This window comes from Bos mutus, chromosome 20, assembly GCF_027580195.1.
Source record: "Bos mutus isolate GX-2022 chromosome 20, NWIPB_WYAK_1.1, whole genome shotgun sequence".
Taxonomy (NCBI): domain Eukaryota; kingdom Metazoa; phylum Chordata; class Mammalia; order Artiodactyla; family Bovidae; genus Bos; species Bos mutus.
Window position 1 is genome coordinate 24,190,634 of NC_091636.1, and position 25,401 is coordinate 24,216,034.

Consider the following 25,401-nt stretch of genomic DNA (forward strand, 5'->3'; position numbering starts at 1 on the left):
GATCTTGGGGAAGGAGATGTCACTGTGCTTACCCCAAGTAAGAGTCACTATTATTCTGGCCTGGGAAAAGAACTTCCAGCTCTCCCCGACCCTGAGCACATCCCAGACACTACAGCATCTAGTTGCTCTCCTTGTTCCCATATGCCAGACCTGGATCTAGGGCCACTTTGTGGTACCCATGCACCAGACTCCAGTTCTGCCACTGGTACATATGACCACATCTTAAGACTTGGAGGCACTGTCACTTCCAGCTAGCCAGCACCTGGACCCAAATGCCATCACTGCTCTCTAAGTGCCATGCTTCAGACTCCATCTACATGGCTAATTCACACACATCTACAACTCTACATCACTGCTGTTGTGGTATAGCCAGCACACCAACCCCAGAGCCGCTGTCACTCTGCAAACACTATCTTTCCAGTCCCCAGCTCTATGACTGGTCCACAGGTGCCCACACATCAGACACCAGCACTGGTGTAGGCTCTTCCAAGCCAGACCCAGTACCAAGAGGAATCCCTTGCACAATGATATGCCCTGTGAGAGAAAAAGAGATCAGCTGGTCTCCAGCAGCCTTTGTTGCTGCTGCAGGGGTCTTGACCATTGGGGACTCCTGCAATCTTCACCAATGCTAACCTCAACTCATGAAGCTGCATGAAGACTACACTGCTGGGCCTTCTCCAGAGCTAGAAATGATTTAGCTTTAAGGATACCTACAGACTGAAAGCGAAGGGAAGAAAAAACATATAAAAGATATTTCATGTAAAGAGAAAAGATAAACTCAGACAAAACACTTTTTAAGTCAGAAGCTAAAAAAGAGACAAAGAAGGTCATGATATAATGATAAAGGGATCAATTCATCAAGAGCATTTAACTGGAAATATATACGTACTCCAAAATCAGAGGACCTTAACATATTAAGCAAATATTGGAAGATCAGAAGGTAGAAATAGGCAGCAATGCAATACTAGTAGGAATTTTAATATCTCACTTTCAACAATGGAGATATATATATATATATCCACAAATATATATATCAGCTCATAATGTATATGTATGTCAAATCACCATATTGTACACTTTAGATATACGTAATTTTGCTTGTCAATTATACCTCAATTTTTCTTGTTCCTTTTTGGACATGCTTCACGGCTTGTGGAATCTTAGTTCTTTCACAAGGGATTGAACCAAGGCCCTTGCAGTGAAAAGACCAAAACCTAACCACTGGTGCACGCATGCTAAGTTGCTTCAGTCATGTTTGACAATTTGTGATCTATACATGATATTCTCTAGGCAACAATACTGGAGTGGGTTGCCATGCCCTCCTCCAGGGGATCTTCCCAACCCATGGATCAAACCCGCATCTCCTGCGTCTCCTACATTGGCAGGCAGGTTCTTTATCACTAGTATTATCGGGAAGCCCCGCTAACCACTAGACAGCCAAGGAATTCTCAGCTTCAGTTTTTTTAAAAAAAATGTTAGCTAAAGCTAGTTGAGGTATAACAACTTTCACTATATATTATATATACACATATGCTTACACACACAAAAATGTATATGAACATTTTAAAATATATGTACATATTAATCATTTTTAATATGCTCTTTCAGTTCAGTTCAGTTCAGTGGCTCACTGGTGTCCAACTCTTTGCAATCCCATGAATTTGCAGCACACCAGGCCTCCCTGTCCATCACCAACTCCCAAAGTTCACTCAGACTCACGTCCATTGAGTCGGTGATGCCATCCAGCCATCTAATTAATTCAATACTGCTGATACCAGATAAAACAACAAAATTTCATTTTTCAATTTTTTTTCTGTCTGCTTATGGTAGTCTGAGAGCTTTGTACAGTGCCTTGCTTTAAATTTATATCAGTAAAATATCATTTGATAAGAGGAGATAACATTTTTAGTTTTTATACTTTTTTCCAAAAGTAACTATTATACCTGTATAACTAGGTTCCAAATGTTTTTCTGATTAAAACATTTAAATCCCTAGAACAAAATTGAATTCTCGATGAACACATTATACATTCTCCCTAGTGAGCTGACATTTCGAGCAAGCATAAATCACGATCTTACCTCCAAATGGTGGAATCACAATCTTGAACATGTCAACAAATGAGTTACATGAAGCAATTTTCAAAGTTAATATAAAATCATCTATGGAAGTGTCATAATTACTTTTAATAAAAGTGGTACTATGATATAAACATATATTCAATTTCACAAATCAAAAATATACAAGAAAGAGTCAAGAACTGGTAAAACTTCCAACCAATAAAAACCTAAATAATATTCAGAAACTCATTTATATAAGCCACTCTGTGGCCCTAATAAAGATAATTACAGATTTTTAATTAAGGTGAAAGTTATTTTGAGACCTTAGTAACAAATCAAAAAGGTATTCTATGCAGTCCTAAAGGGCATTTTCCTAACCTCCATTATGAAATCAATCTAAAATGATATGATATATGAATTCTTTGTAGTATTGACCTTTAAAGTCCTGAGATCATTTTTAGTGCTTTTTGAACATTAGGAGGAAAATTTTAAAAGAAAATTTTGTGTTCAAATCTCAGACATCAAACAGGCACTCAAAGTAGCTTATAGAAGCAAAGAAGAGTTCTGCAGAGGATCGCAAAAATATCTGGGCCAATTCAGAGTAATAAATCACACAGTTGAATGCTGTAGCCAGTGTAAAGACAGGGTGGCTAACTGCCCAGATGTATTTCCCTACTTGAACACTTATAATTTTGCACTCTTAGTATAACTCCTGTCATTTGATGGAAAAGTTAAAAATCCAAGAATTCCTTGGCAGTTCAGTGGTTAGGACTTTGTCCTTTCACTGTGGAGGGGCCAAGGTTCAACCCTCTGGTAGGGGAACTAAGATCCTGCAAGCCATGCAGTGTGGCACAGTCAAGTAAATAAATAAATAGATTTTTCAAAATGCTGAAAACCCAGCACAGATACAATAACAAAAATATGAATCATCAGGAGCTTTTTGGGGAGAGGTAGCATTTTATAAATATAAGTACTATGAGTACAGATACCAATGCAAGTATCTGTGATCATTCTGCTAAACATAGATATATTCCTCCTCTAGTGATTTCATAGAAACTAATCATATCATATATACCTTTATATAAAAGTTTATATATTTGCACAATTCCTAGTATATTTTTAACTCTTCAAATATATTTGGGAATCATACCAGACCATAAGACTCTGAAGAATTGAAGAATTTATCAGCCTGATGAGTCAACATATATGAACAAAGAACTTTAAAATGTTGGTTTTATTCAGCAAGCATATCATAAAAGAATTTTTTGGTTTACAATGTGAGGTAGATGAAGTCAATTGTAAGCATAAAAAAAGGTGAAATCAGAAACTTGACAACTCTATTAACAGGCATATTTTTCAAAAAACTAAAGTCAGAGAAGGCAATGGCACCCCACTCCAGTACTCTTGCCTGGAAAATCCCATGGATGGAGGAGCCTGGTAGGCTGCAGTCCATGGGGTAGCTAAGAGCCGGATACGACTGAGCGACTTCACTTTCACTTTTCACTTTCATGCATTAGAGAAGGAAATGGCAACCCACTCCAGTGTTCTTGCCTGGAGAATCCCAAGGACTGGGGAGCCTGGTAGGCTGCCGTCTGTGGGGTCGCACAGAGTTGGACATGACTGAAGTGACTTAGCAGCAGCAGCAAAGTCACATTATCATACTGGGCCTCACAGTTCTGATCCTACATACTTCTTACCACCCACCTAGAGAGTCTAATGTGGAGTCTGTGGACATACCACAGATGATGTTTATGTTAAATACAGCCTTGCAAATTAAAAAAAAAAAAGTAATTCACTTGCCAAGATAGAATAATGCTTCCATTTTGCTTATTTGTCTATTTGTTATAACTTATTTTGTTTTCATTTTTAAATACTAATAAGAGATCAAAGAAAAGCATCTTTAGTTGATTTAAGTATGGTTCTAACCAACCATAATCAAAGTATTACAAAACTAAGACAGACAGCCAAGTATAAACAAAGATAGGATCCTGGACTTGAGCCCTTCTCTTTTACTTAAATATTTTGAACTGGTTTCCTCGTTTCTTACATGAGAAAAATAATAACAATATCTACTTCACAGAATTTTTGTTGAAGACTAAGCAATAACGTGGATCTGAATATAGGTTTATAAAACTGGAAAGAAATATATGAATTCATTATCATCAAGTAATAATTCTGCCTGAAAGACAAGCAACTCAACATACAGTATAGCAAATATGCTTCTTTATGTATCTCTTAATTAAAATGTTCAATTAAATAAGGATTCATCTAAATATACTGCGTAACTACTGATGTCTTCCCTTTTAACAATCTGGAGGTAAGAATAATTAGTATATTTTATAAACAAGAGTAATGACCCACTTTTATGTTTAAGACAGATTTTTCTCATACTTTTCAATTTTGCTTTAGCAAGTATTTTGTTCAATTAACAAAATATGTATGCGTTTCCAGTTAAACTTTATGAACAGACCTTAATAGAAGAAAGATATTTACTAAATTTCTAAGTCAACTCTAAATCTTTTCTTTTCTCTTATTTGGTTCATTTAATGCAAACACAATAACAGTGTAATATATTCTTTCTCAGTGGTAAATAATAAAGCACCATTTTGCTTTCTCTACACTCATTACCTGAATGAGGCTTTAGACAGAACCAAATATAGTTACAATATCAAACACAACAATCAAAGGTAAAATACTTTCAACAAACCATACCTAGTAATAAGAACTGCATTATCGTGGTGGGCAATCCCATTTTCTGGAATGGTGTTTCCATCACTTTGGTGGGAGAGAATGGATTTCTGCCATTTACAGAAGCTATCGAGGGACTTGTCTGCATGGTGGTTTATCTCCAAGTTTGGCTGCAATACAACATGCATACCAGAAATGTTCCAAACAAATTACTAAGGTCAGTTGTTAAAACTTTTGAAGACTAAAGTGGGACTATAATTAGACATAGTGGTTTCTAGGAATAACCTCTTGCCAATTTTCATCTCTGTCATATCTGGCCTAGAATTAATTTAATGTATTATTGAACAGCTATTCTTTCCAGTTTCAACTTTAAAGATAATGTGAATATATGTGATTATCAGCCTACAAAACCAACTAAAACCACTCTTATAAGGTCTGCCATGCAAATGCTCATCTTTATACTGAAACATATAGCTCACACACACATATATACATCTTGTACATAAGAGGTATACTCTTGTAAACTATTTCAAATTTGCTTAAAATATTAAGTGCTTAGAGCTGAAAGTCATATTCAGCTAGAACTTTCTAAGAGTAGCAATAATAAAGTATACTTTTTAATATGTCTACACTCTGTTAAGAGTTTTAGACTTATAAACTAACTCATTCTTACCTGATCTTCTGTGAGAACAATTAAACGTGCCACTATAATATTCACAACGTTTCCTAGGCTGGAATCACGGTAAAGTTTGGCAACCTGACCTCCAGAAAATAAGAAAAGACACAAAGTCAGACAAAAATCACAAAGTGATTGTTCAATTTTTTAGAGTGGTAGAACAATTTTTCATCAAATTAACCACTGTGTGTATAAAAAGGTATTCTTTTATCTCATGTCACTTAGAATTCTACCCTCAAGATATCTTAGTAAAAGGTTTGTTATACAAATCTACTTTAAGAAAAATTTTCTTCTAAAGATGAACTACAACATAGTAATTAAGAGGGTGAGTCAATCTAAATGAACAATAAAGTAACCTTCAAATTTATCTTCCATAGAACTGAAACACTAATAGATCAATTCTAACTTTCGATGAGCTAGTTCTCAAAATTATTTCGCAATAAAAATCCATGACCTTAGTCAAAAATCACAACAAATTATTAAGTTAAAAAATTATATAGAGGGATCAAACTTACAATATTCATCACACTCAAAATGTAATGTTCAATGTCTTTGCGGCCATGGTAGCCCACCATCATTTTGTCTGCCACTACTAGTGTCTCCACAAACCGCTCAATGCTTACTGATCTCTTCTGTCTCTGGTGGATATGTGTGCCATTAATTGGTAGTGAAGAAGGAAAAGCAGATGTGTCATTCAACCACCAAGGTTTGCCACTTCTTAGGAGGTCTACAATAAAAACAATTACATAGTTCACATAGGTTAACTAATTTAACCTACTTATTAACCTACTTTCATGCAGACATGCTTCTCAAACTCTCTAACATATTAAGATTTTTCAAAGTGAGGGAAGGGGATGAGGAAATGCAGTAATGAAAAAATTAAACTCTTCAAATTTTTCAAAATAATCTTACCTGAAAAAATTAATAACATTAAACTGTTGAACAAAATAAATCTAATAGTTAACTTTAAAAAAGGAATCTTCAAATAATCAGTTCACATTTTTCCAGTGAATGATTATGTCATAATACTTTTAAATTTAAAATCTATACTTTAAACCGTCATTTCAAGTTGTTTAAAAAGCAACTATTAAGCATTAACTTTCTGAACAGCCTAAGACACTTCTGATGAAGAATATTAATATTGCAAAAATCTATTTCTAAAATGCTTTGCAAGAATTTATTTTAAAATAAGATGCTTTTATTAAACTATTTTATTAGAGCAATTTTACTGCTCTAGATAAAGACCCTGACTCAATGGACATGAGTTTGAGCAAACTCAGGGAGACAGTGAAGGACAGGGAAGCCTGGTGTGCTGCAGTTCATGGGGTTGCAAAGAGTCAGACATGACTTATTGACTGAACAACAACAACAAACGCTCAAGAAATCTCAGTTCTAAAAAGATATGAATTATCTTTTCCATTTAGTTTCACAGTCTAGAACTCTTTATCCTGACAAAGTATCCAATATATTCCTTTTCCAAACTCTAGAGGTAAATGGGATTAGAATCAGAGTTGAAAGACAATGATTCCAACATCACTCACTTTAAACCAGATTTCAGTGTGGATTGTAGCTTTTCTTTTGATTTCTAGATATTTGGTCCTTCAGCACAGAGGAAACTTTTCAGTACTATGGCATTTGTAAACATTTGCCTAACTTATATTCATCTTCATTTAGTAAACTTGAGCCAAGTACAGATCCATTGTACACATTTTCTTTCTTTTTTAAGGGAAAACTTTTAACTATAGATTCATTCTTTTTTTTTTATTATTTTGGCTGTGCTGGGTCTTCACTGAGGCTTTAGTTGCCTCACAGCATGTGAAATCTTAGTTCCCCGACCAGGGATTAAACCTGTGTCCCCTGCTTTAGAAACACAGATTCTTAACAGCTGGACCACCAGGGAAGTACCTATATGCCCCACTTTTCGATCGTCAGACTGAACAGGAAATCCTTCTAACCATCACTTATTCAAAAATTCAGTGAGGAAAAATTAGAGTAGTCTATATAATTTATTGATAAAAAGTAGCGGCATTACTCTCTGTTTTCAGCTTTTCCCTTTTTCAAAGGGACGTTGAGAGAAGTTATAAATTTTAAGAAATAAGAGAAATAACCACAGGAAGCATCAGTCAAATACTCTGAAACTCAAATAAATTAAATGAGTGTCTATTCCTAGGTCAAAAGGTCAAGAAAGACAGAAACATTCTACTTCTCAATTCAACAGCATATCCCCAAGACAGTCAGTAAGTATTCCTCTATGTCCATCGTGGCAGACACTCTTAAGGTAGTTCCCATAACCTCCTGTGTCCTCCTCTCCTTCCTTGAGTATGAGCTGGAACTGTGACTAGCTTCTAACAGAAACATGTGTATGCCTACATAGCTATATTATAAAATATTGTAGCATCTCTCTTACTACAGTTGTTCCTGTGCTGACTTACAGGAAGGAACCAACCAAGTTGGTAAACTGTACACGCTGAGGCACTGCAAGTGGACTCTGGCAGACAACAAGCCAAAACTAAAGCTTTCAGTCTTAGAACAGCAAGGAACTGAATGCTGCCAATAACTATGGGAGTGAGGAAGTGAATTCTTCCCCAGTAAAAACTCTGGATGAGAACCCAGCCCTGGTTGAGGCTAAATAAATAACCTATCCATACACAAACTTCTGGTCCACAGAAAATGCAAGATAATAAATGTATATTGCTTAAGCCACTGGGTTTGTGGTAATATCGATATGAGACAGCCAAAATATTTTCTGCATTAATATTACTTCCAATTTCTCTTGCTCAGTCTTTTATGATCATGAAACCACTCATACATTCAAATCATGCTTAGTTTTCTTCTTCCTCTGGCTGGACAGCTTAAAGGTCTAAATACAGGACAGAACTTCCATTATTTTTATCATTTTCACTTCTCATTCAATTTCTCCTTATTTTTATTTAAAGTATTATATAAAGAATTAGACATAATTAGGCGAAATAAACATTAGCAATAGTGTTTCTCATTTTATAGCATTTAGTATAAGGTAACTGTTGTTATTATCATTTTCACAGCTTTCAGCTTTTAGGATTTTTAAATGTTAAGTTTGCTTGTCTACTGCTCCATCAGAAATATATATTCATAATGTCCTTGATCGATGTTCATAAATGAAAAAATGTAATCCTTATACTCAAAAGATTTGTAGTCTGATAAATACATGTAATAAACATGCATGTATTCTGAGTAAAATTTAAAGATTAAAGTGTCTCCCATGTGATTAGATCATTACAAAACATTATCTACATTTTACAATTGTCAATTGACTGCTTAACATTAAGTTTAATGATCTGTAATTAACATCCTTTTTAATGTGAAGTAGAATACACAACTGACTTGTTTTGTTTCAAAACAGAGATAGGTAGTTTTTCAAATGATACTCATTACATGTGGCTTGCTCAGTTTAATCTTGGATTGAGTATAGAATGTTAAAAAAAACATTCTTCCACAAACGTATATTGCACAATGAAGAACTTTACCCCCAAAGCCAAATACATAGATCTCTTCGTCATCTAAAATAGAATTTTAAGTTTTTGATCAATATTAAACATTTTTAATATATACAGCCATGCAAAATTATCTCATTGATCTGCTTTATTTTTCATTACTCACTACTTCTTGATGGTTGGCCATGTAGTTATTTGTTTATTTAAATGCTTGTTTAGTAACTGTCTGTCCTCACTGGGTTTCCCTGGTGGCTCAGATGGTAAAGAATCTGCCTGCAATACAGGAGACCTAGCTTTGAATCCTGGGTGGAGAAGATCCTCTGGAGAAGGAAATGGCAACCCACTCCAGTATTCTTGCCTGGAGAATTACATGGACAAAGAGCCTGGTGGGCTACAGTCCACAGAGTGGCAAAGAGTCGGACACAACTGAGTAACACTCTCCTCACTAGAATGTAAGGTTCCAGGAAGTACGAACTTTTTCTGCTTTATTTGTTGCTGCATCCCAGCACTGAGAATAGTCTTGTGCATGTATGCCAGATGAATATTTATTTAATATTATATATAAGTAGATAATGCAGGTATAAAGACATATCTGTATGAATAGATTATAAGAACATTCAGTTATCTCTGGGTAGTGGTAAAACAGCAACTTCTTTTTTTTTCTTTTCATGCTGTATTTTCTAAAATTTCTACAAAGAACAGACATTTCTTTCATAAAAAGTTTCCTTTTTAATTTTTAAAAATTTAATACAGTTCAAATTAATGTGTGTGGTTCATTTTAGCTCCTTCACTGTCAAACCTAGGGGCAAGGACTGCTTCTTCGCTTTCTCTTTGTCTGCGAAGATGAAGGTATAAAGGTATCTGCTACATCGAACTTTAAACTTTGCATTATCCTTATTTTTCTTGATCTTGACAGATCTGGTGTCCCTTCACCTGGCTGTGAGCAGAAAGTCCTTGATTTCTAAATTTGGTGAGACATGGTGACGAAGTGCAGGGAGCAGGGCCACTCTGAGCTCCTTTTGAGCTCCATCAAAAGTTTTTTAATCAACAGTAAATCTAACTATAATGGGAAAATTCGTATTTTAATTTGAGGTAAATACACCCACTGTCAACAGTTTTTATATATATTAATATAAACTTGAGTTCCTGATAACAGGCAGTGTATACCTGTAAATGCATATCTCACTTTACTATACTGAACTATACCGTAGTATCAAAATTAAAATCAGTAGTTCTTAACCAGACATTTCTCAAACTTACTAAATATAAAATTCTTTTTTCCCCAATAATATCTAGTGACATATTCATGGAATTTAGGGAACTACTAGTACTACTATACTCCCACTACTGGGATGCCAGTGGGAAGGTGTGTAAGCCAGAATTAGGAGACAACCTGACAAAAGACAGAAATGGACAAACCTGGAGATAGGAAGACTAGATGGAAATTACAATGGTCTAAGCAAGAGATAATGAGGGTTCAAACTAAATGGACCAGTGTTAGAGGTAGCAGAAATGGCTAATGAAAGGATGCATTAAAAGCAAAGACCATTTAGGAAACAATTTCCGTAATCTAGGGAAAGAGATTGTACAATATAAAAATCTTCTTACAAGAGGACAGAATTTTATGACGGTGATAAAAATAGAATTGCCTGATTCATGTCTAAACCATTGAAAAATAAGAATCTTCCTGGTAAACACCAATTAGTAACAAAATAGGCACTGTAAAAGTCGATAATTTGAATCTCAAATAGTTAAGAGATACTTTTCAGAATATGAAATCTTTAAATGTTTTTGCAAAGGTTATCTTTACAATCATGATGTGGAGAATGTCATGTTAAGGAAAAAATGGTGGGAAAATTATATCACAATAAACAGCTAAATATTTGAATCCTGCTTTTTAAAGAATTTATATAAGGTTGTCACTTCTAGCCTAAATTTTGTTAACTATAAGATAAATAAACGATTTCCATACTGTTTAGTTTCATTATTCAATCCAAAGACAAATCAAACTTTTTAAAATTATTTACTATGATGTTCTATTTCATCTCTCAGGTAGATTCACTTTAAGTGATCTTTTTTAGGACCAATTATTCTTCACCAGTAAGAATCTCCCACAATTAAAAGCCTCAGAAATCACTCAGGAAGAGAGCATGGAGAATGAGAACAGTAAGCTGAGGAAAGAACTCCAAAGAAAACTTGTACTTGAAACAGAAGAAAAAGAGCCTATGAAGGATACAGAGAAGAAACAGGGTTATACATTCACTAATTCACAAGGTAAACTATTCCACTTTTACAAATCTACCTGTTGAACACATTCCATATTTTACTAAATTTACTGGTTGGTGAACTCTTCTTTGTTTTAAGCTGAAAGCTGTCTCTGAAATACTCTGCTCCTACTTCTAGCTACCAGAACCACATGGAATAAATCTACTTTTTTTTTAATATAGTGTCTCAAAGGTCATCCCAGTAATAATGATGGCTGCTGCCACTGGACTGAGTAACTAATGTTTGCTGAGAGGAGTACTCAGAAGGTTGGATAATTTGTCCACAAATATGCCACAGCCTGTGTTCTTTCTACTATATTATACTATATCCTCTATTTCTCTAAGTTCCTAATCTTTAGACTAAACAGCCTCCTAACTCCTTACCTCTAATCTTTCTCTTCTGCCCAATTCAGTCTCCATAAGGCTGCCAGAGTAAGCTTTTTAAAACCCAAATCTAATCATCTGATTTTCACTGAACCTTTCAGTGGGATAGCACTACACTTAAGATAAACAAACTCTTCAACAAAGTTTACAAGCCCTTTGTGACCAGGCCACTTCTTACAGTTTCACCTCTCACAACCACTCACCCCAAACCACTATGAATCTCACCCCTTCTCTCCAATCCATATTCTAATATCCAGTTACATCAACTGTCAGTTTCAGGAATGTGATGTCTTCTCTTTCGGTTCAGAACCTTTGTAAATGTTATTCCTTTTATATAGAACACTCTACCCATTACTCCCTCAGCTTAAAATTCATTTCCTCCATGAAGCCTTTTTTGACCAGTGAAGTCTAGGTTTGTTGTCTCTCTTATGTATCTCCATATTACCTGAACTAACATTATCTTTGAATACTACCGTTAAGTCTCTTCAAGTTTTATTCAAGTGTTTAGATTCTTATATCAGGCAAACCAGACAGCAAAGAGTACTACAGAATACCTGTGTATGAAAGCTGTAACTATTATCTGGAAAAAATAAGGTTTCCCCTTCAAAGAAATAGGTTTCTCTAATGGCTCAGACGGTTAAGAATCTGCCTGCAATGCAAGAGACCCAGGCTTTAATCCCTGAATCAGGAAGATCCCCTAGAGAAGGGAATGGCTACGCACCCCAGTTCTCTTACCTGGAGAATTCCATGGACAGAGAAGCCTGATGGGCTATATAGTCCATGGGGTTGCAAAGAGATGGACATGACTGAGCAACTAACACTTTCAGAGAAAAAAAAATACCAACTTTTACACAGACTTGTATTTTACAGACTTCTTAAAGAGCTTCCAAAATTGACTTGAAATTATTGACAGGTGACATCTTTTAAGTAGACTCTGGATATTATAATTCTAATTACTCAAATTCCTATTTATTTTTTATTATTAATCTTACCATATATGCCAAAAGAAAGTGGCAATACAAGAGTATACTTTCTAAAAGCCACACACTCACCCGAGACCCCACAATGGGAGTGATCATATAGATGCCTTTGCTGAAGGGTAGACTTTTTGTAAATGACATGAGGATGGCCATTTTCATAACTAAAATGTTTGGAATCCTCTGTGGTATTCTTTAATGGTTCAATAAAATATTCTTCATCTTCTGTAGCAATAACACCATGCTAAAAGAAAAAGAAGCAAAAAATTTAACAAGAAGAATCATTTTAAATATTAATTACTACTATTGCCAAGAGTCAAAAATAAGGTGATACCTCTCCAAAAAGGAGGCTAAAACACATGAATTTTGCTATTCTTTAAAAAAGATGCTTAAATACCTTTACATGCTTTGCCTTGTACTAAGCATAAAAAATAAATTATTCCCTCCAATCTTCCCAATAACAATGTGAGGTAGTAGAGATCTCTGTATGTTCGTGTGGTGCATGCTCAGTCACTCAGTTGTGTCTGACTCTTTACAACCCCATGGACTATAGCCTGCCAGGCTCCTCTGCCCATGGGATTTTCCAGGCAAGAATAGTGGTGTGAGTTGTCATTTCCTTCTCCAGGTCTATATGTTCACTAAGACTTATTTACTTTCCAAATTGTGCACACAACTTAACTAAATCATATGTGCTTAGGTACAGCTTTATAGTCGAATTGTGACCAACAGAAAATAGGCAGAGCACATACAACTTTCAGGCCAAGCCCCTAAGGGTGTCTCCACTGGAATTCTCCACTCTCTCAGAGAAAACCTAGGAAAAGTAGAAGCCAAAAAAGAACTTGGGTCCCTAAGTGACCTCATGGAAAGCTGTCCAGTCTAGACACATATACAGGAGAAATAAACTTGTATTGTGATACACTTCTCACATTTAAAGCTCTATGTTACACCAATATATATGTCCTTAATTCATATACATGCCATACATCTCCATTTTGCAGATGAAGTACTAGGTTCAGAGGTTAAGAATCTGTCCAGTATTAGACAGAGGTAAGTGAAGGAGCTGGCAGTCACACAAAGCTCTGCTCTTATTTGCAATATTATATTGCCTTACATCTGTTTACTTAGCCAAGTCCTACTTAGCTCAGTCATCATTCCTCTTTAAAACATCTTTGAGCCCAAATGGAGTAGCTTCATGCTCTTCTGAACTCCGAGAGAGCTTGCTATTGGTATCATTTATGTTTAATTAATTCAACACTGCATTGCTACATCTCAAGTATTGAATCAATTTTTAACTTTTCAACTCCATGTTGTCTTTTCCCAAGCATACTATTTGCTCTCTTAAACAGAGATTGGGCCACTTCTTATCTGTCCAATCCCCATCTCTTAAACTCTGGAAAAGGGTTTCTTGTATAAGTTACAGGCAAAGAAAGTGTTCCATATGTCATCTATATATTAAAAAAATAGCTGATTAAAAGAAATGAGATAGTAAGTTATCTGCATCAGAAATAAGAACTTCCAGCTTTGTCTAACAGTGTTTTCCTAAGAATGGAACATGTAAGGACTATTCTTAATCCAACTAATTTACCCTGTAACTTTGGATAAAACACAAACTCTGAGCATATTTCCTCAGCTGGAAAAATGAAAGGGTTGCTGTAAATTAGTGCTTTTAAAACAGCACTCTAGGGAGCCCTAAGGGTTCCATGGAAGTGCCTTCAGGAGATTGCCACAGACAACAAAGGTAGACCGACATGGCTTGGATTGCTAGGCTTAGGAATCAGCTGCGCTTTTATTAATCTATATATTTTCACATAACATTTCATTTGAGAAAAGAATTTTGCTGCTTTAAAAAGAAAAAGAAAAAAACTAAAAACCTCTGGTGCAGATAATCTCTAAGATCCCTTTGAATCTAAACCTCTATGATTCTGTTTAGGGAAATTCATGCTAAGTACCACATGTTTGAAGAGAAACATAAGACATAATCAGAGATACTCTAATTAATAGATGAAGTTGGCTGTCACCTACATGAAATGAGCTAAAAGAAATGAGTTAAAAAAGAGAAGAAAAGAGCAAGTGAGAAAGGGAATGATATACCCAACTGAATGTAGTTTCAGAGAAGAGCAAGGAGAGATAAGAAGGCCTTCTTAAATGAACAGTGCAAAAAAACAGAGGAAAACAGAATGAGAGAGACTAGATATCTCTTCAAAAAACCTGGAGACAACAAGGGAGCATTTCATGCAAGGATGGGCATGATAAGGACAGAAATGGTAAGGACCTAACAGAAGCAGAACAGGCTAAGAAGAGATGGCAAGAATACACAGAATAACAAAAAAAGGTCTTAATGACCCAGATAATTATGATGGTATATGGTCACTCACCTAGAGCCAGACAACCTGGAGTGTGAAGTTAAATGGGCCTTAAGAAGCGTTACTACAAACAAAGCTAGTAAGGTGATGGGATTCCAGCTAAGCTATTTCAAATCCTAAAAGATGATGCTGTTAAAATGCTTCACTCAATATCCCAGCAAATCTGGAAAACTCAGCAGTGGCCACAGAACTGGAAATGCTCAGTTTTCATTCCAGTCCCAAAAAAAGGCAATGACAAAGAATGTTCAAACTATCATACAACTGTACTCATTTTACATGCTAGCAAGGTTATGCTCAAAATCCTTCAAGCTAGGCTTTAGGAGCATGTGAACTAAGAACTTCCAGATGTACAAACTGGGTTTAGAAAAGACAGAGAAACCAAAGATTAAATTGGCAACATTTGTTAGATCATTGAGAACACAAGGGAATTCCAGAAAAACATCTACTTCTGCTTTATCGACTACACTGAAGCTTTTAATTGTGTGGATCACAACAAACTGTGGAAATTCTTAAAGAGATAGGAATACCGGACTATCTTACCCGTCTTCTGAGAAATCTGTATGCAGGTCAAGAAGCAACAGTTATTACCAGACATGGAACAACGGACTGGTTCCAAATAGGGAAACGAGTACATCAAGGTTGTATATTGTCACCCTGCTTCTTTAACTTCTACGCAGAATACAGCATTCCAGACTCACAAGCTGGAATCAAGATTGCCAGGAAAAATATCAACAACGTCAGATATGCAGATGATACCACAGTAATGGCGGAGAGTGAAGATGAACTAAAGAGCCTCTCAATGAGGGTGAAAGAGGAGAGGCAAGTGAAAAAGCTAACTTAAAACTCAACATTCAAAAAACTAACATCATGGCATCCAGTCACATCACTTCATGGCAAATAGAAGGGGAATAGTGGAAACAGCAACAGATTTTATTTTCTTGGGCTCCAAAATCACTGTGGATAGTGACTGCAGTCATGAAATTAAAAGGCACTTGTTCCTTGGAAGGAAAGCTATGACAAACGTAGACAGCATATTAAAAACAGAGATATCACTTTGCCGACAAAGGTCCATACAGTCAAAGCTATGGTTTTACCAGTAGTCATGTATGGATGTGAGAGTTGGAATATAAATAAGGTTTAGTGCCAAAGATCTGATGCTTTCAAATTGTGCTTGAGAAGACTCTTGAGAGTCCTTTGGACTGTAAGGAAATAAAACCAGTCAATCCTAAAGGAAATCAACCATGAATATTCATTGGAAGGACTGAGGCTGAAGCTGAAGAGCTAATACTTTGGCCACCTGATATGAAGAGCCTACTCATTGGAAACACTCTGATGCTGGGAAAGATTGAGGGCAGAAGGAAAAGGGGGTAGCAGAGAATGAGATGGTTAGATAGCATCACTGACTCAATGGATAGGAATTTGACCAAACTTCAAGAAATAGTGAAGGACAGGGGAGCCTGGTGTGCTGCAAACCACAGGGGTCACCAAGAGTCAGATACAACTTGTGACTGAACAACAATAAAAAAAAGAATGCAAAAAAAACCAAAAAAGCGGCCTAGTCACTTCACATTATTTTCACTATTGTTGGCTTTACTTAAGGATATCAATACCTAAATTAAATAGAAATACTGACAGGAATGCTTCGCTGGTGGCTCAGTGGTAAAAAATCTGCCTACCAATGTAAGAGATGTGGGCTCAATCCTTGGGTTAGGAAGAACTCATGAAGAAGGAAATGGCAACCAACTCCAGTATTCTTACTTGAGAAATCTCATGAATAGAGGAGATTGGCCCTCTATAGCCCATGGGGTTGCAAAAGAGTCAGACACAACTTAGCAGGTAAATAATAACAACTGACAGGATAATAGAATAGGCCACTAACAAACCCTAATATCTGATTATGAATTACTTTACCAAGAAGATTAACAAAGCAATAACAAACTGAGCAAGTCTCCTGAAGAAAAGAGGGTGCATGCAGAAGGGAGGGCTTATATAAGATATTTTGATAAGCATGAAGTGGAGGAAGCAGGGTCTACAGTAGGTGCTAGACTGTGGGCAGATGTCAAAAACAAGAAACTCAGGCTGCTGGAGAAAAATAGTCAGAAACCTGGTAAATAAAATCTCTAATTTCAAGAAGGTAAAGGTCCTGGAAGAAAATCCAGAGATCTGATGTGTTAGGTAGTCTGTAAACTGTTTATACACATTATCCCATTTAATCTTAATCTCTATAAAGTATGTACTACTATTTGGCAGATAAGAAAATTATATTGAGCAAAGTTCAGTAACAAATTCACTCAACTATCTTTGGAAGCTGAACTCTTAGTCACCATATTATAATTCCATTAGTCTCTGAGGGTTGCTTCTAACTTCATCTATTTATTTAAAAAGTATGCTTTGAGAGCCTATCACATGACAGGTACTATTCTAGATGGTAGGAGTACAAAAATGAAAAAAGAGTTTTGCCCTTTCATGAAGCTTATATTCTTTAGGGAAGAACTAGAAAAAAAGTTGTTTATTCATTGTATAAATAAATGATGAATCAGGTAGCAAGATATGTCAAGAAGAGAAATAAAGCAGTAAGAGGACAGAAAGTAATCAGAGGACAGAGAAAATTGTACAAACTATTTCAGATGGTCAGGAACATCCTCTGTAAGGTGATATCTGAACAGAAACCCGAATAAAGTGAAGGAATATGCCAGATAGCTTAGGAAAGAGCCAGACAGTGGGATTGGCAAATGCAGAGACAACAGGACAGAAGCATGCACAGAGTATCTGAGAAGGAGCTCTGTGGATAGAGGGAGGGTAAGGGGAAAGGATCATCTGCTGTAGGTCAGATGATGGAGTCCTCCTTTCCCTGACATGCCAGTCCCTCCAAAAACCCCAAGACTCATTCTCTGGATTCCATTCCCCGTATGGTTAGGTACATTACATTTTGTGATCTCATCTTCTACTTCCCCCTTCACCATTTAAAACACTGACTATATCCTCTCAAACTCAAGGTCAATTACATATAATTGATATACACCCTCTGCCTCATCTGTGAATGTTCATTTCATCATGTTCAAACAAAAGCCTGAATCTCCCTAAATAACATTTTTCCGTCCCTGTAATCTTCTGGAATGGTGGCTACTTTCTCTCCTACATGCCTCCTATTGGACCTGGAGGGAGGATTAAGATTTCTTGTACTCAATGCCATTTCTAAGCAATTATCGCCCTGTTCTCAAAAAAAAAAAAAAAAAAATTCCATACCCTTCAAATCCCATACCATCACCTTTTCCCTCTGCAAGTAGTAGCTGCCAACTACTGACCCAAAGTCACTTTCATCACCCCTCAAAGACCTTAGCTTCTGGATCATTGTCACTCACTGCAATACCATTCCTGAATAATTGTTGACTTCAATATATCTTATATCATTGGTTCTTAATATTTGTATTTGTGTATGTGCCCTGAATCCCTCTGGAGGGAGATCTAGGAGAGAAGCCATTGATAAATTCAATTATTGGTCTTTAGTCTTATTTTGACTCAGCAGCATTTTTCCCTTTAAATACTTCCCTCTATTAGCTTCCAGGATATTTTCCTGGTTTTTCTTCAGGTTTCTTGCTCCACTGTTCTTAGATGTCCCCTCCACATCTTTCTGATCTCCCTAACCTATTGGAGCACCCAAAGGCTCAATCCTTAGACTTCTAATTTATTCTATATATACTCTCTCAAAGCAAGTTCATATTACCTCCTGGCTTTAAATGCCATATATAAAGATAGATACAGATACAGACATATAGACAGACAGATGACTCCCAAAATAAGTTCACAACTCCCATCTCTCTCCTGAACTCCAGGCTTGTATATCTAGCATCCTATATAGTATCTCAAGTTCAACATGTGAAATTATGATATATAAAATCCCCCAACCTACTACTACTACAGCCTTTCCATCTCAATTAATACCTACATCTTTCTCATCTCATTGCTGGCTGCTATTAATATATTCCTGAGAAGGCAATGGCACCCACTCCAGTACTCTTGCTTGGAAAATTCCATGGACAGAGGAGCCTGTTAGGCTGCAATCCATGGGGTCGCTAAGAGTCGGACACGACTGAGCAACTTCACTTTCACTTTTCACTTTCATGCACTGGAGAAGGAAATGGCAACCCACTCCAGTGTTCTTGCCTGGAGAATCCCAGGGACGGGGGAGCCTGGTGGGCTGCCGTCTATGGGGTCACACAGAGTTGGACACGACTGAAGTGACAGCATAGCATAGCACAGCATTAATATATTCTAGTTGCTCAGGCCCCAAGCTTGGAATCATCACTGATTCTTTCCTTACTGTGTTCTCTAAAACCTAACATCTGCCCCCAGTTCTCTTTCTAACTTCACCTTCCATTAATCTTGCTCTCTCTCACTTAGCTCTAGCCATGGTAATCTTGGTGTTCCTCAAACACTCCCAAATCAGACTTTTGTATTTGAAGATCTCCACCTGGAAATCTTATCCTTCAGATGTCATCATTCCTTTTCCTACTCCTTTTAAGGTCTTTAGTAAATAATTTTTCTACCTTAGAACTTATCACTATCCAACATACTATGATTCTTATTTACTTAATTGTGCATCTCCTCCACTAGAATGCAAGCTATATGATTATATGGAGTCTTGTTTTGCTCACTGTTGTACTCCTATCACCTAGAACAGTGCCTCATACATGATAAGTACTTATAATCATTTGACGAATGGATGAATTAATATTGAAAAATGTAGACAGGCAGTTGTGAACATAACTAAATGAACAGAGAGTCTAATGGGGTTGTTGGTCTTTTCTAACTATGTGGGAAGGAATACCTTAGAAGAAATGGAGTAGCCATCATGGTCAACCAAAGAGTCCGAAATGCAGTACTTGGATGCAATCTCAAAAATGACAGAATGATCTCTGTTCATTTCCAAGGCAAACCATTCAATATCATGGTGATCCAAGCCTATGCCCCAACCAGTAATGCTGAAGAAGCTGAAATTGAACGGTTCTATGAAGACCTACAACACCTTTTAGAACTAACACACAAAAAAGATGTCCTTTTCATTATAGGGGACGGCAATGCAAAACGGAGAAGGCAATGGCACCCCGCTCCAGTACTCTTGCCTGGAAAATCCGACAGACAGAGGAGCCTGGTAGGCTGCAGTCCATGGGGTCGCTAAAGGTCCGACACAACTGAGCGACTTCACTTTCACTTTTCCCTTTTATGCATTGGAGAAGGAAATGGCAACCCACTCCAGTGTTCTTGCCTGGAGAATCCCAGGGACAGAGGAGCCTGGTGAGCTGCTGTCTAAAGGGGTTGCACAGAGTCGGACATGACTGAAGTGACTTAGCAGCAGCAGCAATGCAAAAGTAGGAAGTCAAGAAACACCTGGAGTAACAGGCAAATTTGGCCTTGGAGTATAGAATGAAGCAGGGCAAAGGCTAATATAGTTTTGCCAAGAGAACACACTGGTCATAGCAAACACCCTCTTCCAACAACACAAGAGAAGACTCTACACATGGACATCAACAGATGGTCAACACTGAAATCAGATTGATTATATTCTTTGTAGCCAAAGATGGAGAAGCTCTATACAGTCAGCAAAACCAAGACCGGGAGCTGACTGTGGCTCAGATCATGAACTCCATATTGCCAAATTCAGAGTGAAATTGAAGAAAGTAGGGAAAACAATTAGGCCACTCAGGTATGACCTAAATCAAATCCCTTATGATTATAAGTGGAAGTGAGAAACAGATTTAAGGAACTAGATCTGATAGACAGAGTGCCTGATGAACTATGGACGGAGGTTCGTGACACTGTACAGGAGACAGGGATCAAGACCATCCCCATGGAAAAGAAATGCAAAAAAGCAAAATGGCTGTCTGAGGAGGCCTTAGAAATAGCTATGAAAAGAAGAGAAGTGAAAAGCAAAGGACAAAAGGAAAGATATTCCCATTTGAATGCAGAGTTCCAAAGAATAGCAAGGAGAGATAAGAAAGCCTTCCTCAGCAATCAATGCAAAGAAATAGAGGAAAACAACAGAATGGGAAAGACTAGAGATCTCTTCAAGAAAATTAGAGATACCAAGAGAATATTTCATGCAAAGATGGGCTCGATAGAGGACAGAAATGGTATGGACCTAACAGAAGCAGAAGATATTAAGAAGAGGTGGCAAGAATACACAGAAGAACTGTACAAAAAAGAGCTGCACAACCAAGATAATCACGATGGTGTGATCACTCACCTAGAGCCAGACATCCTGGAATGTGAAGTCAAGTGGGCCTTAGAAAGCATCACTACAAACAAAGCTAGTGGAGGTAATGGAGTTCCAGTTGAGCTATTTCAAATCCTGAAAGATGATGCTGTGAAAGTGCTGCACTCAGTATGCCAGCAATTTTGGAAAACTCAGCAGTGGCCACAGGATGGAAAAGGTCAGTTTTCATTCCAATCCCAAAGAAAGGCAATGCCAAAGAATGCTCAAACTACTGCACAATTGCACTCATCACACACAAGCAAAGTAATGCTCAAAAATTCTCCAAGCCAGGCTTCAGCAATACGTGAACCGTGAACTTCCTGATGTTCAAGCTGGTTTTAGAAAAGGCAGAGGAACCAGAGATCAAATTGCCAACATCTGCTGGATCATCAAAAAAGCAAGAGAGTTCCAGAAAAACATCTATTTCTGCTTTAGTGACTATGCCAAAGCCTTTGACTGTGTGGATCACAATAAACTGTGGGAAATTCTGAAAGAGATGGGAATACCAGACCACCTGACCTGCCTCTTGAGAAATCTGTATGCAGGTCAGGAAGCAACAGTTAGAACAGGACATGGAACAACAGACTGGTTCTAAATAGGAAAAGGAGTACGTCAAGACTGTATATTGTCACCCTGCCTATTTAACTTATATGCAGAGTACATCATGAGAAATGCTGGGCTGGAGGAAGCACAAGCTAGAATCAAGATTGCCAGGAGAAATATCAATAACCTCAGATATGCAGATGACACCACCCTTGTAGGAGAAAGTGAAGAGGAACTAAAAAGCCTCTTGATGAAAGTGAAAGAGGAGAGTGAAAAAGTTGGTTTAAAGCTCAACATTCAGAAAGCTAAGATCATGCCATCTGGTCCCATCACTTCATGGGAAATAGATGGAGAAACAGTGGAAACAGTGTCAGACTTTATTTTTGGGGGCTCCAAAATCACTACAGATGGTGATTGCAGCCATGAAATTAAAAGATGCTTACTCCTTGGAAGGAAAGTTATGACCAACCTAGACAGCATATTAAAAAGTAGAGGTATTACTTTGCCAACAAAGGTCTGTCTAGTCAAAGCTATGGTTTTTCCAGTGGTCATGTATGGGTGTGAGAGTTGGACTGTGAAGAAAGCTGAGCGCCGAAGAATTGATGCTTTTGAACTGTGGTGCTGGAGAAGACTCTTGAGAGTTCCTTGGACTGCAAGGAGATACAACCATTCCATCCTAAAGGAGATCCTGGATGTTCTTTGGAAGGACTGATGCTGAGGCTGAAACTCCAGTACTTTGGCCACTTCATGTGAAGAGCTGACTCATTGGAAAAGACTCTGATGCTGGGAGGGATTGGGGGCAGGAGGAGAAAAGGACGACAGAGGATGAGATGGCTGGATGGCATCACTGACTCGATGGACGTGAGTCTGGGTGAACTCCGGGAGTTGGTGATGGACAGGGAGGCCTGGCGTGCTGAGATTCATGGGGTCGAAAAGAGTCGGACACGACTGAGTAACTGAACTGAACTGAAAAATAAATCAGCTTAGACCTTTATATCTTTTCCTAAGATATAAAACCATAGAGATAATTTTGATACCCCATATTTCCTTTTCCCAATTCCAACATCCATGGTCCTAAAGGAAAATTATTTTTGAACCTAGACTTCTATATCTAGCTAAATTATTAACCAAACAAGAGGGCAACATAAAGTCACTTTGAAACATGCAAAGACAGAAATTTTACTTCTCAGGCACCTTTTCTGAGGTAATTACTTAACAATGTTCTCCAACAAAACAAGTATGCAAATTCTGTAAACAAAAAGAAAATGTGGAACTAACCTAGGAAAAAAGAAACCCCAAGATCTTGAGCTATTACTAGCTCAAGAAATTGATTAACCCATATACTCCAAGAAAAATGCCTCCAAAGAAGAATGGAATATATTCCAAGCAATAGATACAAAGGCTAAGGAAATGGATGAGTGGTATAAGCAGTGTAAATTGAAATTATGGGTAAGGAAATATGATTAGAAAGCACCAATGATCTCTACACTGAAAACTATTTTTATATAGAACAATTAAAAACAAAATTGGTTAAAAAGGACCTTAGAAAAATGGGATTTTAGAAAAACTTATTTATATATTCCATTTGATTAAAAATGTAATGTGATATAGGGCTTCCCTGCTGGGTCAGATGGTAAAGAATCCACCTGCAATGAAGGAGACTCAGGTTCAGTCTCTGGGTTGGGAAGATCCCCTGGAGAAGATAATGGCTAACCACTTCAGGATTTTTGCCTGGAGAATTCCATGGACAGAGGAAGCCTGGCAGGCTACAGTCTACGGGGTCACAGAGTTGGACACATTTTAAAAAATAACATGACATAAAATAAGAATAAATGTGAGGATTACTAAAACTGGCAAATAAAAGTGTGATGAGGAAGGATATTTACATAGGATCTGCTCACAAATTCCTTATTAGTTGTCAAAGCGAAATGGAAACTTCAGTTATAAACCTGGTAGACCAACCCTAAATCAAGAAATCAAAGTGAATCAACACCACACAGTTTCAACAGGAAGCAAAACAGGTGCTAAAAGTGAAAGTGAAAGTCGCTCAGTCAGGTCCAACTCTTTATGACCCCTACAGTCCATGGAATTCTCCAGGGCAGAATACTGGAGTGGGTATCCTTTCCCTTCTCCAGAGGATCTTCGGAACCTAGGGGTCAAACCCAGGTCTCCCGCACTGCAGGTGGATTCTTTACCAGCTGAGCCACAAGGGAAGCCCAAAACAGGTGCTAATGAATAGGAAAAAAGAGAACAAGAGACACAGAAAGTTTCAATGAGGATGAAAAACAGATGAGTGACACTCTGCTACTCCCTTAAGTACAGATTCCATTTATAACCTTCTTCTCACCTTTGCCTTAACAACATCTTTCACCATTCCATCAGTAATCACTTATATCAGCAATTCTCAAATTATTTGTTTCCAGAATAAAATTCTTTTCTAAATTTCAAAGCTATATTTTCCAAAAGCCAACTAGAATCTTTAACCTTTATTCCTTCAGATTCTTCACATTTACTATATCAAAATCACTATCTTCATCTTCCTTTAAAATCCATTTCCTTTAAAATTCCACTACCATGACTTTTCTCTATTAGTAAAATTCATATACAGCCTCATCCAAATGTGAAATCTCAATCATCTTCAATTACTTTCTCTCCTCCATTTCACAGCCAGTTCAATGATATTTCAATTTTTTAAAATATTATTAAATATCCACTACTTAATGTATGCTAGGGAAGAAAAACCAATAAGACACAAATCCTATAAGTTTTCTCACCAAAATGAGGTTCAAATTTATTCTATCTGCTCCATTCCCAGTGCCATGGTCTTGGTATAGACTTTCCTTATCTCCTATAAGATCTAACTCATCTTCATATCTCCAATCACTCCTCTTCCTTCAGCTTCACAATGGAATTAGCTTTTTTTCTAAATCTCAGATCTGTTCATTTGACCACCGTGTTAAAATTATCAATGGCATAATTAATGCCAAATTTAAAGAGCTTGGTTAATGACTAGGAACAGTATTTTTCTATCATACTTAACAGCAAATGTCATAAGTTTAAAAATAATTAGTTTGGATAATTTATTCAAAAAGAGAACTCTCTTTTGTATATAAAGTTTAAAACTGCTTAGAGACAAAGAAACTAGTGATGAATGTATTCAATATGTCTATATTATAAGGCAGTGGCACCCCACTCCAGTACTCTTGCCTGGAAAATCCCATGGACGGAGGAGCCTGGAAGGCTGCAGTCCATGGGGTCGTGAAGAGTCAGACACGACTGAGCGACTTCACTTTCACTTTTCACTTTCATGCATTGGAGAAGGAAAGGGCAACCCACTCCAGTGTTCTTGCCTGGAGAATCCCAGGGACGGGGGAGCCTGGTGGGCTGCCGTCTATGGAGTCATACAGAGTCGGGCACGACTGAAGTGACTTAGCAGCAGCAGCATAGGAAATAATCCAAATATCAAAATCTTAGTAATCATTTTGACTTATTAACATTACAGAAAATTGACATTTGAGCAAATTCTTATATATACCCATAGCAAAAATTTTTCTCAACTATGTGGTTCTTAATACTTCTTTGAAATTTAGAACCTATCTAAACTCAACTCCATATACTTTTTTATACTGAAATAAGATTGAGGATATGGATGTGATAGAGTAAGGAAGAAAAACAGTTTCTGAAAATGTGAGTTGAGCATCAAAATGTCTATACTCTTTTAAA

The 25,401-nt window shown here is 37.0% G+C and overlaps 1 protein-coding gene across 5 annotated transcripts in view; it reads right to left on the reverse strand.

Annotated features, from left to right (window-relative positions):
• ADAMTS6 (ADAM metallopeptidase with thrombospondin type 1 motif 6) overlaps positions 1-25,401 on the reverse strand; it is a 305,836-nt gene that overhangs the window by 268,493 nt on the left and 11,942 nt on the right. For all 5 annotated transcript variants that reach the window (XR_011461451.1, XR_011461450.1, XR_011461452.1 and 2 more), the window contains exons 4-7: positions 12,595-12,763; positions 5,937-6,148; positions 5,419-5,502; positions 4,770-4,915 (exon numbers count right to left, since the gene is read on the reverse strand). Coding sequence is in view for 2 of the 5 variants with exons in the window: in XM_005892772.2 (XP_005892834.1) it covers positions 4,770-4,915; positions 5,419-5,502; positions 5,937-6,148; positions 12,595-12,763 (611 nt within the window). In the remaining 3 variants the exon portion in view is untranslated. The remainder of the gene's footprint in view (positions 1-4,769; positions 4,916-5,418; positions 5,503-5,936; positions 6,149-12,594; positions 12,764-25,401) is intronic.